Below are 17,115 nucleotides of genomic sequence, written 5' to 3'. Positions count from 1 at the left end.
CGCGTGCCACCTTCATATTTCTCAACAATCTCTTTTTTCAGTTCCGTTGTGATTCTAGTCATTTTTTTATTTTTCTGTTGCCCTTTTGCAATTCATGATTAATAAAAATAATAAAATGTTACTTACAAATTAAAATCAGAAGAAATTTAACAAAGTTATAAACCGTAGCACCGCGAGCATCTAGTCTAGTGTAGTACACCGATAGTGCTACTTGTTCATAGATGGCGCGTATAATTGAATTAAGTCGTATACCGAAGAAAAGTCGTATACCGAGCAAAATTTGTTTCGTCCAAACAGGACGTATTCCGAATTGGACGTATTCTAAAGCAGACATATACCGAGATTCCACTGTATATATACTAAGTTATTGTATTTGCAAGAAAATAAACAGTTACAAAACAGTAACTACACATGGTTATAATTAATGTTGAGTTAGTAAATGCTGTTTACAGAGCTATTTAGCAGCGGAAATGAAACAAATTTTATACGATGACATTTTTAGTATAGGAAATCAGGTTTTAGTGATCACCAATCTTTCCATATCTCGTCTCGGCTTTCATTTATCTAACTACGATTTCGAGAATAAGGAAGAATAGATAGGCAGCTAGCCAGAGGACATTGGAAACTAATAAGTGTACAATTTTTAAATTCTGAAAAATATGACTATCATGTTTAATAGCTGATTATAATTGATTTTATGTGATGGTTCAGTCTTCAAAATGGAGACTACATTTGGTAGTATTTTATGCACGAATCACCTTCACATTTGTATGATTGTTTTTTACAAATACTCTGATGAATTGCTATCGTGTTATATTTTCGAAATGATCTTGTCATCACATAACCTGTAATGTCATCGTTTCAAATTTGATATAATTTAAATAGATGAATATTTGAACATACAAAATTTAAAAGCATTTTTAAAATAGAAAAGACACAAAAGTAGAGGAAAAGGTGGTATTATGGAACACTGTGAGTATCATGAAACCACCCCATTTCTAAGTGATAATAAAGGCGAACTGTAGCGGATTGTGGATGAACTGAATTAGGCAAACATCCATAGCAAGGGAAAAACCCGTTTTACTTCAAATAAACGGTTGCTCGTATTTAATCAGCACATTTGTTTTTTTCGAAATTTGCACGTTTTGAATACTAAGTGAATTTAATTATTTTTAAAATATAAATCGTATAGTTGTAGGTTCACTGGTGCATGTATTCTGTTCCAGAGACTTAGGGATACATATTAATCTGTGTGATTTTCATGTTTTTTAAAGTTTCGTCTTGACAGATATAAGTAAATTCAAGATGGCGATTCGTAAAATACGAACTTAATTGATGCTCTTACAGTAATACGGTATGGAACTCAACTCCTCCGAACTCTCTCTTTGCAAGCAGACATTCGTCCGGAGCAATTTGGAAAAAGACATTAGGTAGAAAGTTAATTCTTCCTGAGAATATCGAAAAATAGCTGATGGAATATATATTGTTGACGGAAGTCATATCTTTCTATTATAAAAGCATTTTTGCGATAAAATACATTGGAGTAAATAATTTTGTAATTATTTAACATTTTTTGTACTTTCGTATTTGTTTTTGTTCTACATTAAAGCATTTTTTCAAAATATACAGTAAGGTTCCATATTACCATCCGATTGTCTCTAAACCTACTTTCTGACTTTTTGTACAGAAGCCTTTAAAAACCATACTTATAGCTAAACTAGCGAAAATTCCAATTAGAAACATTTACTTTAATAGTTACCAGTACTTTTCGCACAAAAAATGTGGGTGTTGTTATGATACCTTGTTAAAAATCTTTCCTGTGGCGATGGCACAATTAAACAATACATAATGAACTTGATATAATTCTATATTAAAAATATATTTAGTTTCGTATGTTTAAACTTATTTATCTGAACATCTATTTTATTAAATGTTAAATATCTTTTTACTTAGCGTTTAATATGGATGTTTTAATTACGGTCACCTGCTATTGTATTAAAGACATAAAAATTTAAAGAGAATTATAAAAAGTTTAAATTGCATAAAAGTGAATTTGCATAATAATCTTAATTTTTTATTTTTTGAATTTAACAAGTTTGCGTATATCTTACCTGATTAAGAAAAAACTTTCAATGAATACAAGCGAATTAGAAGCAATTTCTATTGGTATGTAATTTACTATTCTTAAAAAATTTAAACGTTTTTCTGCAATAAAGTTTAAAATAATATTTAAAAATTATTCACTTATTGACGTATATTTATATTTTAACACTTCAGATACAAGAATATTCAGTTCGATTAATAATGTTATCGAAATGAAATTAGATATGTACAACTATAAAGAAAAAGTTGAAGATTGATAATAAAAGGAAAAATATATACAATTAATAATTCGGTACTATATTAATATTGAAACAAAACATTATAAAAGTTTGAAGGTTCAAAACATTATTAAAGCAAAACATTTTAAATTCAGTTTTGAAATAGTAGATAACCATGTTAAATAAATAAATGTTTTACCGAATTGTCAGACCTATTAACATTTAAGAATAAACTGGTGTCCCTTTAGAAACAACGGTAAGAGAATAATGTCATAAAATATAATTCTGATATAACAAGACACTTTTCTACAGTAAAATATTATCTTTCGGGAGTTCGAAAAATAATATAATTAATTATTACAAAACATAATTACCGAAAACGGACGGTATTAATTCTGAGGTTGACATAATGTGACCAAATATAATACAATATATCAATAAAACTTTGATTCCACTTAGAGCTTTTGTCTTCTCGTAAATGTTGCTGGAAAACAATTTACTTGAAGTGGTCAGTGCCGATATGGAAACAACAATATCAAATATTTTTCCTATAAATAAGATGTGTTAAATTATTAATAATAATGAAAAGTATATAAATTATCTGCAGAGTAACTTAAAAAATGAACATCTATATATTCTTTCAAATTATACGCAATTGACTTACCGTTTACCCTTTCCATGCTAACTATTTGTAATTTCAACAAAGTATGAACGGATGTTGCTAAGATTATGCAAACTATTAAAGCTCCGAACACGTTTCTACAATAAAAATAAATTTCTTGTAAAGAGTTTTGTTTAATTTACGCACACTTATCTAAAGAATAAAATATAACGATTTTCGAAAAACGATTAAAATAAATGAAAATCATAAAGATCGATTAGTTTTTAGAAATAAATGAATTAAATAACTTATCCCAGTAAGTGACCATGATTTAAAGTTATATGGTCATTCATTGCCGCATATTAAAATAATTTGAAATGAAAATCTAAAGTCATTTAAATTTAACTTTTAGATAAATTCAAAATGGCAGATGACGTAAATAAAACGAAAAAAGTCTACAGATGTTTTTAATATAGTGGAGAAGATTTGTATGCAGCTGTAGAAACAGTACGTAAAAATGAAATAAGTGCTAACAAAGCTAGCAAAGAACTTAACATTCTATATGGAACTCTAATAAATAAATTCCATAAAAAAATACCAATGAAGCGAGAAATGGTCCCTGCAGCTACATTGATAAAAAGATAGATAGGAATTATACTAAAATAGCACCCTAATGTAGCAGCAAAGAATACAGAATGATAACTGATGCTTGTGCAGCTATTTCAGAAGAGATGATAAGGAATTGGTTTCAAGAATAAGTTATTTGAGGAAAGAAAAGGCAGGTGATATACTTCCAAATTCTTTTCATATCTTCAATGCAGATAAGACTGGTATGTTATTTTGTCCGGAAACTGCGAAATTTGTAGGACCTAAACTATATAAGAACTTTTTATGACATTGCATCAGGACAAGAAAACAGTGTCACAGTTTTATGTATTAATAATTTCTGAGCAAGTGTCCAATCAGTGGATCCTATGACAGTGTTTCCATACAAAAGAATTCCAAGAGATATTGCATATTCAGTTTCAAACGACTTTTCTGTAGGCAGAAATGATTCAGGATGGATGATAAGTACCAGATTTTATTAGTTTATGTTGCAAATGTTTTTTAAGCATGACTTCTAGATAAGAATATCAGAAAACACAAACAACAATCATAAAAATTAGTTTACAAAACTAACTTTGCAGTTTTATTCTTCGAAGCTCACGAGAAAGCTTTGAAATTGAAAATAATTCAACATGGGTTTGAAACATGAGGTTTGTTTTCTTTTGATCTAAATAATTATCCGACCCCCGATTAACCGACACCGCGGTTAACCGACTGTCCTAGTCGGAAAATTTCAAATGTACGCTAGTGATGTGGCGCTACAGTATTTGGCTATGTCTTGGCTACTTTAATATTATTTTTACGCGTTTTAGCTGGCAACACTCATTCGACCATGAGAGGGAGCCAGTATTTAAACGAGGCTTAAGTTTCTAATTTTTAACGATACAATAGCGACGATTATTATTTTTAAAAATTTTTGTTAGGCTTAACATCGATGAAAATTCAACGCGAAGTAGATTAATAGCGATATACTAATATACTAAATACATGGGATATAATAAGATACTACACTAATAATGGATTTTTTAATACTTTTCGGTTATCCGACTTTTCAATTATCCGACCAACCCCAGTCCCCAATTGAGTCGGATAATCGAGGCTCTACTGTAGAATAAATTATTCAAAAAGTATTTCTACTAGGCGCAAGGAATTGTTTCCCGTAAATAAACACGATTGTTCAATTAATTATGGAGAACCATATAAATGTGAACTGCAAATGATAGAAAATAATATTACACTTAATTTGTTATCAGATTTTAAGGAAGCAACTACATTTGATAACAACCAGATAAATTTAGAAAATTATTATCGCAATAATATCTATGTACTAGCAGACCTCGCCACGCGTTGTTGTGGCTCAAAATGTATCTATTATAAATTTATAACACTTCTCCCGTGGGGGAGGATTTTTCGAAAAATTTCTTGTTAGTGTACATTCTGTTGATGTACCCTATTAAAACGCAATCAAAAACTAGCAATAATCGCACTTCAGCTCAAACCTCACTAGTAACGATATCGCCTCTGCGCAAAGCTGAACGCAATCAAAAACGCAAAAACCCGCATCTAAAATAGTATAAACAGAAGCAGAGTTCTTTACCGTAAGCCTTAATCCTAACCATCTCCCTTTAGTGGGTTTAATTTCGACATGTATATTATGTAAAAACACGTGCGTATTCGAATGCAGCGTTGTGTCAAAATTTCAAAAGAATCGGTAGGAACAAACGAACATTACATTTTTATTTATATAGATAGATAGAAGATGATCTGCTGTAGTTCATTTTCACAGAAAAGCATAATGCCTCACAGAAAAGCAAACTTACGGCGTCGTACTCGTAGCGCCATCTGTTGGACATAAAAGCCTTAACCATAAATGATATCATTTAATTTATATGAATGTTTAACGGAATAATATAAGGCCTATGTCCACCCTGAAGGTCCATTCTAAATACTCGTGAAAGAATTTTTGAAATCGGATGAGTATTTTCGGAAATTACCTGCTACATCCAAACTTACATACTTACAAACATTACCTCTTTATAATATTAGTATAGATTAAAGACACTTTTGTATAGATTATCAAACTGATCATTTGTATATAATATTGTATATATTATATTTTTAAATTAAAGCTGTTTTTTTTTAAATCTAATATTTTTATTATAATTTTTTAATTTGAAATTACCTGGCCGAAGTAAATAAAATTGGCAACATATATATGGTATACAATGGTATAAAATTTTATATAGTACCCTAAAACTCTAATAATTCATTATTAGTCACTTTCGGTCATTCACTAGCCGTTATCTGGTTAATTACTAAAGCGATATGGTCATTCACTAGTGATTTTTAAATGTTAAAAACACCATGTCATTAATTTAATCAATATTACAGAAAAATAAACATTCGCTTTTTGAATGAGTACTGCGAACCTTCGGTAACCAGCAATGACCACTACTTATGTTATATGTTTGTTTGTTAATAGATTACATTCAAATTTTCTTGCCAAGGTGCTTAGTTGGTCATTGAATAGTGCAAATACCCTAATTCTAACTATTCTTCATCATTCTAATTTTCTTAATAAATCGTTTTCACCATTTAAATGATTTACATTTAATAGATGTAAAAGCAGTATTTATACAAGAAATATGAAAAAAATGTATGATAAAAAATTTCTGAACTGACTTATTATAAAAACGTAATTGAGTAAAATATTTCAGTTTGTTTATGAAGCTTGATACTGAAAGCTTGGCAACAATTACTTGATGGTCTGTGTGTTTCGTACATTTGAAGCATTCGTAATTTATCGTTTCGACAATTTTCAATGAAGGATTTACTTAAATTTATGCTTTAATATGAAAAAATCGTTTAGTAAGAGATTCTCGATGACATAAAACACTCCTGATGAAGCTTCAATAAAAATATCAACAGCATGTTCAAAATACAAAATTTTTAAAACAACTGCAGGTTCATTCGACTTTAATTCCATTGTTTTAAAGATCTGGTCAAAAACAGTGAGCCAACACTAGACTGTTATAAAGTTAAGCACTTGATATACGAAAATCAGAGGATAAAGATATGAGAGGTTGTTAAAGAAATCAGTGTCATACAGGCTATTTCATTCAATTATCCATAAAGTAGTTAATTTAAAAAACCTGCATAATCGCTTTGAAAATGTTGATGCCGTAGCAATAAATAAAACGCCAAATGTCTTCCAAAACAGGCTTCAGATAGTTTAAAAGAAAAACAACGTAATAACTAGTAATCAGATTTGAGTCTTTAGGAAAGATCCCAAGACAAAACGACAATCAAAGCAATAGTCGATGGACGGCAGCTGATCCCAAAGCGAAAAGAACGAGGAAATTCAACTACAAGATAAATTTTCTGCTAGTATCGTGTTTTGGCAGTAAATGTCTTTCTTAAATTTATGCTGGAAAGAGTGAAAATCGAAGTGAAAAAGTATGTGTCTATTTTTCGAAAATTGTGTAAAGCGCGGAAAAAAAAATTCGAAAGTGAATAGCCTTCAGTCGGTTTATACATCACGATAATGTTTAGCAACAAACATTTTATTTAGATTTTTTTTTCCCCGCTAAACTAACTCTTTCGTACTTTTTCAATCGACGTGGTCTATAGATTAAGGCCCAAATGTATTTTCGTTTTTCCAAAATTAAAGATATCGCAAAAAGGTAATAAAAATGACCAAATGGAAAATTTAGAGAATACTGCATAAAAATTGATTTTCTGCTTGTTGTCAGATGTCAAAAATATATACAGTCGACCCTCTATAACGCGGTAGATACGGTTCGCTTTATAAGAATTTCGCGTTGTAGGAGTCCTCAAATACATGAGCCAATCACAGCCCAGCACGTGTGCAGTATATAGACTGCAGGTTTTTGAAAGGTTTTTTTTTTCCATAAAATTAATCGATTCTAGACTAATTTCACTCAACATTTCCAAAACACGTATAATTTTTTAGGGAATAATCCGTATAAACTAGGCTATAAACAAAAAATTGTAGGATTACTTACCGAGTGTGCACTGTTCGACCACGCCATCGCTTAAGCTTGTTTTCGTCGCGGAGCAGCGCACCAAACGGCGACCGCGTATTCTGATAAGTTATTTTTCTGCGAAAAATTCGTTGATCTTCGGAGACATCATTAATAGAAATAATTTTTATTACCGTTGAATATGAAATGTTTTTTTCCACAAGAAATGTATAAAATTACAGTACTATATTAGACTTACAGTACAGTCGACTACCCATAACAAGAGTTGCTATAGTTCGGATTCCTATATCACGGCGAAATAATTGCGACAGTATTCGTACAAACATGCTAAAATAAACTCCTATAATTCGGTGAAACGTCATTCCTGACTCGTGTTGCGACAGGATTGCACAAACCGTCGAGTTTAAACGAGCAGCGGACCTACCAAAAACCATTTATTATTTATCGTCCATACAAATTATATTTGTATTAATGATGTCTTTAAAGTTCAGCGAATTTTTCGCAAAAAAAGCAATTTTTCGGGAAGCACGCGAGCGCCATTCGATGACAATCTCCACGACGAAAACAAGCTTAAGCAACGGCGTAGTCGAACGGTGAACACTCAGTAAGTAATTCTACAATTTTTTGTTTATAGCATAGTTTTTACGAATTATTCCCAAAAAATTATACGTGTTTTGGAAATGTTGAGTCTAATTAGTCCAGAATCGATTAATTTTATGAAAGAAACCTTTCAAACAGCCGTAGTCCGTAAACTGCAAACGTGCCGGGCTGTGATTGGCTGGACTCCTAGAAGCTGGATTCATAAAAAGAGGAACGTATCTACCGTGTTATGGGGGTCCACTGTACCTAATTTTGGCCTATATACTGTACAGACGATAGAAAACTTAACTAATCCGCTTAAACTCTCCGTAGCGTGTAAGTTGTTCGGCTGCTCGTCCACTATTGGTCCAGATTCGACCAATCTTGTCCCGACACGATACGGCGATGACGTTTACCTCATTTTACGAGTCTCTTTTAGCGTCTTATACGAATACGGTCGCAATTTTTTCGCCGCGATATACGAATCCGCATTATATGACCCCGCGTTATAGGAACGTCTACTGTATATGGAAAATTTTTTAAAATGTAAAAGAGATCTTCATTGAAAACTATGATAGTATTTTATTTGTGTTTTGCCGTTTGTTGTTTGCAAAAATTTAGAAAGTTGTAATCACATTCAGTATATTTAAAAATTTATATAATGTTTTTGATATTTCTCTGAATACATATAACTAACACCTTATCCTTGCCGAGAAATATAATTTATTTCAAACAAACGTTTTCAGCCTGGTTCACAGGCCATCCTCCGGTTGAAAACGAAATTTGAATTAAAGAATTCCATTAATGGAATACAAAATTCGAAATTCAAAATTAAATAAGCAACGGAATAAGATAAAATTAAAAATTAAAATATTAAGTAACCAACAGAGTAACAAAATAAAAATATAAAATGTAAAAAATGTACATAGAATTATTAAGAAATACAATTACTAACACATCCAATAAAATTACTAATTTCATTGGTTAGGGCACTTATTAAATTTCTTAACTATAAACTTCCATGCAGAGAAAAGTCTTTCTGCGTCCCTCGCATTTAAACAGCCTTCCTGTATTTTACTCCTATAAATTTGCAACTTTTCACTTGTCAACGCCAAAGATGGAGAAGATAAAGGTTCTATGATGTCTGCGTCATTTCATTTGACTACAGATCCTGGTGCTTGCGCCATTTCGGACAAAATTGTTGCATTAGACTCCTATGTGAAATTATAACTATGTTCGTTGATTCTAAGTCCCAAACTCCTGGTGGTTACTCCAATATAGTATTTTTGAACGCCCAATTGCATATTGTCATAAGGAATTCTATAAACCCCTGCTTTATCATTTTTGAGGTTTTTGTATAAATTACGGGCCCTATATATAAGCATTTTCGAACCTTTTCTGCGAGCAATCTCTGCATTTCTCTGCATGGAAGTTCATAGTTAAGAAATTTAATAAGAGGTCTTACCAATGAAATTAGTAATTTTATTGGATGTGTTAGTAATTGTATTTTTTAATAATTCTATGTACATTTTTTACATTTTATATTTTTATTTTGTTACTCTGTTGGTTACTTAATATTTTAATTTTTAATTTTATCTTATTCCGTTGCTTATTTAATTTTGAATTTCGAATTTTGTATTCCATTAATGGAATTCTTTAATTCAAATTTGGTTTTCAACCGGAGGATGGCCTGTGAACCAGGCTGAAAACGTTTGTCTGAAATAAATTATATTTCTCGGCAAGGATAAGGTGTTAGTTGTATGTATAGTGATTTGCTGAGTACTTTATGATATTTCTGTCAATTATTTAAAAATTTGTTTTTTTAACTTTACAAAATAGAACACTGTCCAGCGAGATACATTTCACTTAAACTAGGAAACTAAAAACAAGAAAGGCGAAACAGTCAATCTATATCATTCAAAAGTTCATTCATTCAATAAAAGTTTAGATTGTAAAGCATCCATTGTCTATTACCATTACCACTTGGCAGTGACCGACAGATATATCCTTCAAGGGCGATCGTGTGACAGTGGTTAACGAAGGATATATTCTTAATTTGTAGCGTAATAAGTAAAAAAATGAATATAAAAATAACTTACAAACAAATTAGTTGAGGCATTGAATATTTTTTCTTCTGTTCTTTCGTTTTACAGAATTCTACTTCAGTTTTTACGTAATTTCTTATTACTTAAAAAAATAAGCATAAAGTTACATTATTAAAAAATAACTGTCAAATATATTATAAATAAAAAATATTAATTACAGTATAAGGCTCTGTTTTATATTTTTATAATGTTTTATAATGTTATAATGTATAAAAAATATTTGAGTTATTAAAATTAAGGTAAAATTACTTACAAATATTTGGCTACGAACAATATTTAAATGTTTTTAATATATCACTGGAATATACTTACGCCAATTTCCAATGTTTTCCAAGTCATTTTTACTACAGGAATCTGGAATACAAACATCTAAACGCAGACCGCTCAACAGGCTTAGCGCTTGAGATATAGGCAAAGGTTTCTGGAAATTACAAGAATTGTCATTAATATTTTGGGTTTTAAAACAACATTATTTTAATAAAATAAAATAAAAGACAAAACTGTCCAAAAAGGATCACCATTTATTACTTGTGTTCCAAGACTAAAACATTTTCGGCGACTGACCTTCCTTTTTAGGCTACTTGTCGCCGTAAAGTTGACAAGTAGCCTTTTTAGGCTACTTGTCGTCTTTAGTAGATAAAAGAAGAAGAAAAACCCCAAGAGAAGGTATGATGGAAGCAAGACAACTGCATGTCACCAGTTCCTTTTTCAGAAATTTTATAAAAAATTTTAATTGGATTTTTGTGTTTTTAAAAGGACTTTTTGTGAACTTTACGGCGACAAGTAGCCTAAAAAGGAAGGTCAGTCGCCGAAAATGTTTTAGTCTTGGAACACAAGTAATAAATGGTGATCCTTTTTGGACAGTTTTGTCTTTTATTTTATTTTATTAAAAGTAATTCTCCATCGGACGAACTTTTACAGAAGAAATTTCTACATATATCGTCACCAGGGGGCAACTTCTCTAAAAATCTACATTTTCCAGCGCTACTCTTTAGTAGATAAAAAGAAGAAGAAAACCCCAAAAGAAGGTATGATGGAAGCAAGACAACTGCATGTCACCAGTTCCTTTTTCAGAAATTTTATAAAATTTTAATTGGATGTTTTGTGTTTTTAAAAGGACTTTTTGTGAACTTTACGGCGACAAGTAGCCTAAAAAGGAAGGTCAGTCGCCGAAAATGTTTTAGTCTTGGAACACAAGTAATAAATGGTGATCCTTTTTGGACAGTTTTGTCTTTTATTTTATTTTATTAAAAGTAATTCTCCATCAGACGAACTTTTACAGAACATTATTTTAGTTTTATAAACGACTATATTTTTGCTATTGTTGCTTTCAGATACTTTTCATAAGCCTATGTATATCAGCAGTATTGACGTTTAGTGTTCACTAGAACATGCTACATACAGGCTTGATTAGAAAGCAGCGATCTCAAATTCGTTTCGTTCATGCTTTTGTTAAATAACACAAATAACAGGCATTAAGCATGGCGTTAAAAATTCAAAGTATGAAATCTTCGTTAGTGAAAGTTGTTCTTGGGCTTTTGGAATTTTATTGTATGTAAATTGTAAAATACACTAGCTGCTAAAGAGAATAATTAAATAATAAAGGTTATGTATTGCAATAACGAAACGTTTCACTGAGTTATCTTAATGTTAAGAAATAATCGATGAAACTTATTCAACTGATGTTTTTACAATACATATAATTTTTATTTTGAGAATATTTGTACTTAAATTTTTAATCGACTTTCAACTGAAAACATCCGAAGTACATCTGTAAGTAAACAAAATGATACCATCTAGATTAGTGTTTCCTAACTTGAGACCACCATTCTACAATGGAGCAATTGGATTGTTAAGTGCGGCAATTCGAAAATGGACTTGTCCACAGTTTAAGTTAACCGTATAGCCGCTGTATATGTTAGGAGGACTTAAGAATTTTAGAAAAGATTAAGTGGTAAATAACAAAAAAAAAAAAAAAAAAAAAAAAAAATGGGAAACACTGACCTAGACTAAAAGTCACTCCTGAAACATTACATACTCGTAGTTAACTTAGTATTTTTCCTTCTAAATTTAAAGGCAAATCGGCAGGATGAGAGAAATATTTAAAAAAGTGTATAAGATTACGAGAAATTTAAGAATAAAACGGTAACTATGCCCATAACGATTAGCGAGTTTAGTGAAGAATAGTAGCTTTTAAAAATTTCATATTCAATGATTATTCTTCCATCCAAATTCGGGTCAAATAGCTTAGTAGTACCAACACGTTTGCCTTATAAAATGAATATTATGTGTTTCTCTATATTGACAAAATAAACATACAGTACTTTACATATACATCGCACCTGGAGTTATAACTATTTAGGAAAAACTTGTTTCGGTTTTTATTAGAACTTAGTATTATGGGAAATAATACTAATGTAATAATATTGTAATAATATTAAATGGGTGTTGGATTCGTATTTCTTTGTTTTAATAGTGAATTCCAACTTATACATTGTTAATAACATAATTTTATATACGTGCCTATCTTGCCCCATTACTGTTGCCCCTATACCAGGGGCAACTTTAATAAAAATAATTAAAATAATTACAACTTTACAAAAAGAGAGAAGTTGCCGATCTTGCCCCTATACCCGGGGCAACTTCGTCAATTTCTCTCTTCTTGTAAANTATAAAAACACGTGCGTATTCGAATGCAGCGTTGTGTCAAAATTTCAAAAGAATCGGTAGGAACAAACGAACATTACATTTTTATTTATATAGATAGATAGAAGATGATCTGCTGTAGTTCATTTTCACAGAAAAGCATAATGCCTCACAGAAAAGCAAACTTACGGCGTCGTACTCGTAGCGCCATCTGTTGGACATAAAAGCCTTAACCATAAATGATATCATTTAATTTATATGAATGTTTAACGGAATAATATAAGGCCTATGTCCACCCTGAAGGTCCATTCTAAATACTCGTGAAAGAATTTTTGAAATCGGATGAGTATTTTCGGAAATTACCTGCTACATCCAAACTTACATACTTACAAACATTACCTCTTTATAATATTAGTATAGTTGAAAGACACTTTTGTATAGATTATCAAACTGATCATTTGTATATAATATTGTATATATTATATTTTTAAATTAAAGCTGTTTTTTTTTAAATCTAATATTTTTATTATAATTTTTTAATTTGAAATTACCTGGCCGAAGTAAATAAAATTGGCAACATATATATGGTATACAATGGTATAAAATTTTATATAGTACCCTAAAACTCTAATAATTCATTATTAGTCACTTTCGGTCATTCACTAGCCGTTATCTGGTTAATTACTAAAGCGATATGGTCATTCACTAGTGATTTTTAAATGTTAAAAACACCATGTCATTAATTTAATCAATATTACAGAAAAATAAACATTCGCTTTTTGAATGAGTACTGCGAACCTTCGGTAACCAGCAATGACCACTACTTATGTTATATGTTTGTTTGTTAATAGATTACATTCAAATTTTCTTGCCAAGGTGCTTAGTTGGTCATTGAATAGTGCAAATACCCTAATTCTAACTATTCTTCATCATTCTAATTTTCTTAATAAATCGTTTTCACCATTTAAATGATTTACATTTAATAGATGTAAAAGCAGTATTTATACAAGAAATATGAAAAAAATGTATGATAAAAAATTTCTGAACTGACTTATTATAAAAACGTAATTGAGTAAAATATTTCAGTTTGTTTATGAAGCTTGATACTGAAAGCTTGGCAACAATTACTTGATGGTCTGTGTGTTTCGTACATTTGAAGCATTCGTAATTTATCGTTTCGACAATTTTCAATGAAGGATTTACTTAAATTTATGCTTTAATATGAAAAAATCGTTTAGTAAGAGATTCTCGATGACATAAAACACTCCTGATGAAGCTTCAATAAAAATATCAACAGCATGTTCAAAATACAAAATTTTTAAAACAACTGCAGGTTCATTCGACTTTAATTCCATTGTTTTAAAGATCTGGTCAAAAACAGTGAGCCAACACTAGACTGTTATAAAGTTAAGCACTTGATATACGAAAATCAGAGAATAAAGATATGAGAGGTTGTTAAAGAAATCAGTGTCATACAGGCTATTTCATTCAATTACCCATAAAGTAGTTAATTTAAAAAACCTGCATAATCGCTTTGAAAATGTTGATGCCGTAGCAATAAATAAAACGCCAAATGTCTTCCAAAACAGGCTTCAGATAGTTTAAAAGAAAAACAACGTAATAACTAGTAATCAGATTTGAGTCTTTAGGAAAGATCCCAAGACAAAACGACAATCAAAGCAATAGTCGATGGACGGCAGCTGATCCCAAAGCGAAAAGAACGAGGAAATTCAACTACAAGATAAATTTTCTGCTAGTATCGTGTTTTGGCAGTAAATGTCTTTCTTAAATTTATGCTGGAAAGAGTGAAAATCGAAGTGAAAAAGTATATGTCTATTTTTCGAAAATTGTGTAAAGCGCGGAAAAAAAAATTCGAAAGTGAATAGCCTTCAGTCGGTTTATACATCACGATAATGTTTAGCAACAAACATTTTATTTAGATTTTTTTTTTCTCGCTAAACTAACTCTTTCGTACTTTTTCAATCGACGTGGTCTATAGATTAAGGCCCAAATGTATTTTCGTTTTTCCAAAATTAAAGATATCGCAAAAAGGTAATAAAAATGACCAAATGGAAAATTTAGAGAATACTGCATAAAAATTGATTTTCTGCTTGTTGTCAGATGTCAAAAATATATACAGTCGACCCTCTATAACGCGGTAGATACGGTTCGCTTTATAAGAATTTCGCGTTGTAGGAGTCCTCAAATACATGAGCCAATCACAGCCCAGCACGTGTGCAGTATATAGACTGCAGGTTTTTGAAAGGTTTTTTTTTTCCATAAAATTAATCGATTCTAGACTAATTTCACTCAACATTTCCAAAACACGTATAATTTTTTAGGGAATAATCCGTATAAACTATGCTATAAACAAAAAATTGTAGGATTACTTACCGAGTGTGCACTGTTCGACCACGCCATCGCTTAAGCTTGTTTTCGTCGCGGAGCAGCGCACCAAACGGCGACCGCGTATTCTGATAAGTTATTTTTCTGCGAAAAATTCGTTGATCTTCGGAGACATCATTAATAGAAATAATTTTTATTACCGTTGAATATGAAATGTTTTTTTCCACAAGAAATGTATAAAATTACAGTACTATATTAGACTTACAGTACAGTCGACTACCCATAACAAGAGTTGCTATAGTTCGGATTCCTATATCACGGCGAAATAATTGCGACAGTATTCGTACAAACATGCTAAAATAAACTCCTATAATTCGGTGAAACGTCATTCCTGACTCGTGTTGCGACAGGATTGCACAAACCGTCGAGTTTAAACGAGCAGCGGACCTACCAAAAACCATTTATTATTTATCGTCCATACAAATTATATTTGTATTAATGATGTCTTTAAAGTTCAGCGAATTTTTCGCAAAAAAAGCAATTTTTCGGGAAGCACGCGAGCGCCATTCGATGACAATCTCCACGACGAAAACAAGCTTAAGCAACGGCGTAGTCGAACGGTGAACACTCAGTAAGTAATTCTACAATTTTTTGTTTATAGCATAGTTTTTACGAATTATTCCCAAAAAATTATACGTGTTTTGGAAATGTTGAGTCTAATTAGTCCAGAATCGATTAATTTTATGAAAGAAACCTTTCAAACAGCCGTAGTCCGTAAACTGCAAACGTGCCGGGCTGTGATTGGCTGGACTCCTAGAAGCTGGATTCATAAAAAGAGGAACGTATCTACCGTGTTATGGGGGTCCACTGTACCTAATTTTGGCCTATATACTGTACAGACGATAGAAAACTTAACTAATCCGCCTAAACTCTCCGTAGCGTGTAAGTTGTTCGGCTGCTCGTCCACTATTGGTCCAGATTCGACCAATCTTGTCCCGACACGATACGGCGATGACGTTTACCTCATTTTACGAGTCTCTTTTAGCGTCTTATACGAATACGGTCGCAATTTTTTCGCCGCGATATACGAATCCGCATTATATGACCCCGCGTTATAGGAACGTCTACTGTATATGGAAAATTTTTTAAAATGTAAAAGAGATCTTCATTGAAAACTATGATAGTATTTTATTTGTGTTTTGCCGTTTGTTGTTTGCAAAAATTTAGAAAGTTGTAATCACATTCAGTATATTTAAAAATTTATATAATGTTTTTGATATTTCTCTGAATACATATAACTAACACCTTATCCTTGCCGAGAAATATAATTTATTTCAAACAAACGTTTTCAGCCTGGTTCACAGGCCATCCTCCGGTTGAAAACCAAATTTGAATTAAAGAATTCCATTGATGGAATACAAAATTCGAAATTCAAAATTAAATAAGCAACGGAATAAGATAAAATTAAAAATTAAAATATTCAGTAACCAACAGAGTAACAAAATAAAAATATAAAATGTAAAAAATGTACATAGAATTATTAAGAAATACAATTACTAACACATCCAATAAAATTACTAATTTCATTGGTTAGGGCACTTATTAAATTTCTTAACTATAAACTTCCATGCAGAGGGAAGACTTTCTGCATCCCTCGCATTTAAACAGTCTTCCTGTATTTTACTCCTATAAATCTACAACTTTTCAGCTGTCAACGCCAAAGATGGGGAAGATAAAGGTTCTATGATGGTTGCCTCATTCCATTTGACTACAGATCCTGGTGTTTGCGCCATTTGGGACAAAATTGTTGCATTAGACTCCTTTCTGATATTATAACTATGTTCCTTGATTCTAAGTCCCAAACTCCTGGTGGTTACTCCAATATAGTCTTTTTTAATGCCCAATTG

The 17,115-nt window shown here is 31.1% G+C and overlaps 1 protein-coding gene and 1 pseudogene across 1 annotated transcript in view; both read right to left on the bottom strand.

Moving 5' to 3' along the window:
• LOC111638475 (nose resistant to fluoxetine protein 6-like) overlaps positions 1-17,115 on the bottom strand; it is a 37,114-nt gene that overhangs the window by 16,038 nt on the left and 3,961 nt on the right. Inside the window, exons 4-6 of the mRNA XM_023384199.1 lie at positions 2,986-3,080; positions 2,696-2,869; positions 2,112-2,205 (exon numbers count right to left, since the gene is read on the bottom strand). Of these exons, the coding sequence (XP_023239967.1) occupies positions 2,112-2,205; positions 2,696-2,869; positions 2,986-3,080 (363 nt within the window). The remainder of the gene's footprint in view (positions 1-2,111; positions 2,206-2,695; positions 2,870-2,985; positions 3,081-17,115) is intronic.
• On the bottom strand, positions 4,905-5,061 carry LOC111638477 (annotated as a pseudogene).

This window comes from Centruroides sculpturatus, unplaced genomic scaffold (genome assembly GCF_000671375.1).
Source record: "Centruroides sculpturatus isolate CEXI.00-Female unplaced genomic scaffold, Cexi_2.0 scaffold1140, whole genome shotgun sequence".
Lineage (NCBI taxonomy): Eukaryota > Metazoa > Arthropoda > Arachnida > Scorpiones > Buthidae > Centruroides > Centruroides sculpturatus.
Note: the sequence above shows the minus strand (reverse complement) of the source record. Positions and strands in the feature narration are given on the sequence as shown.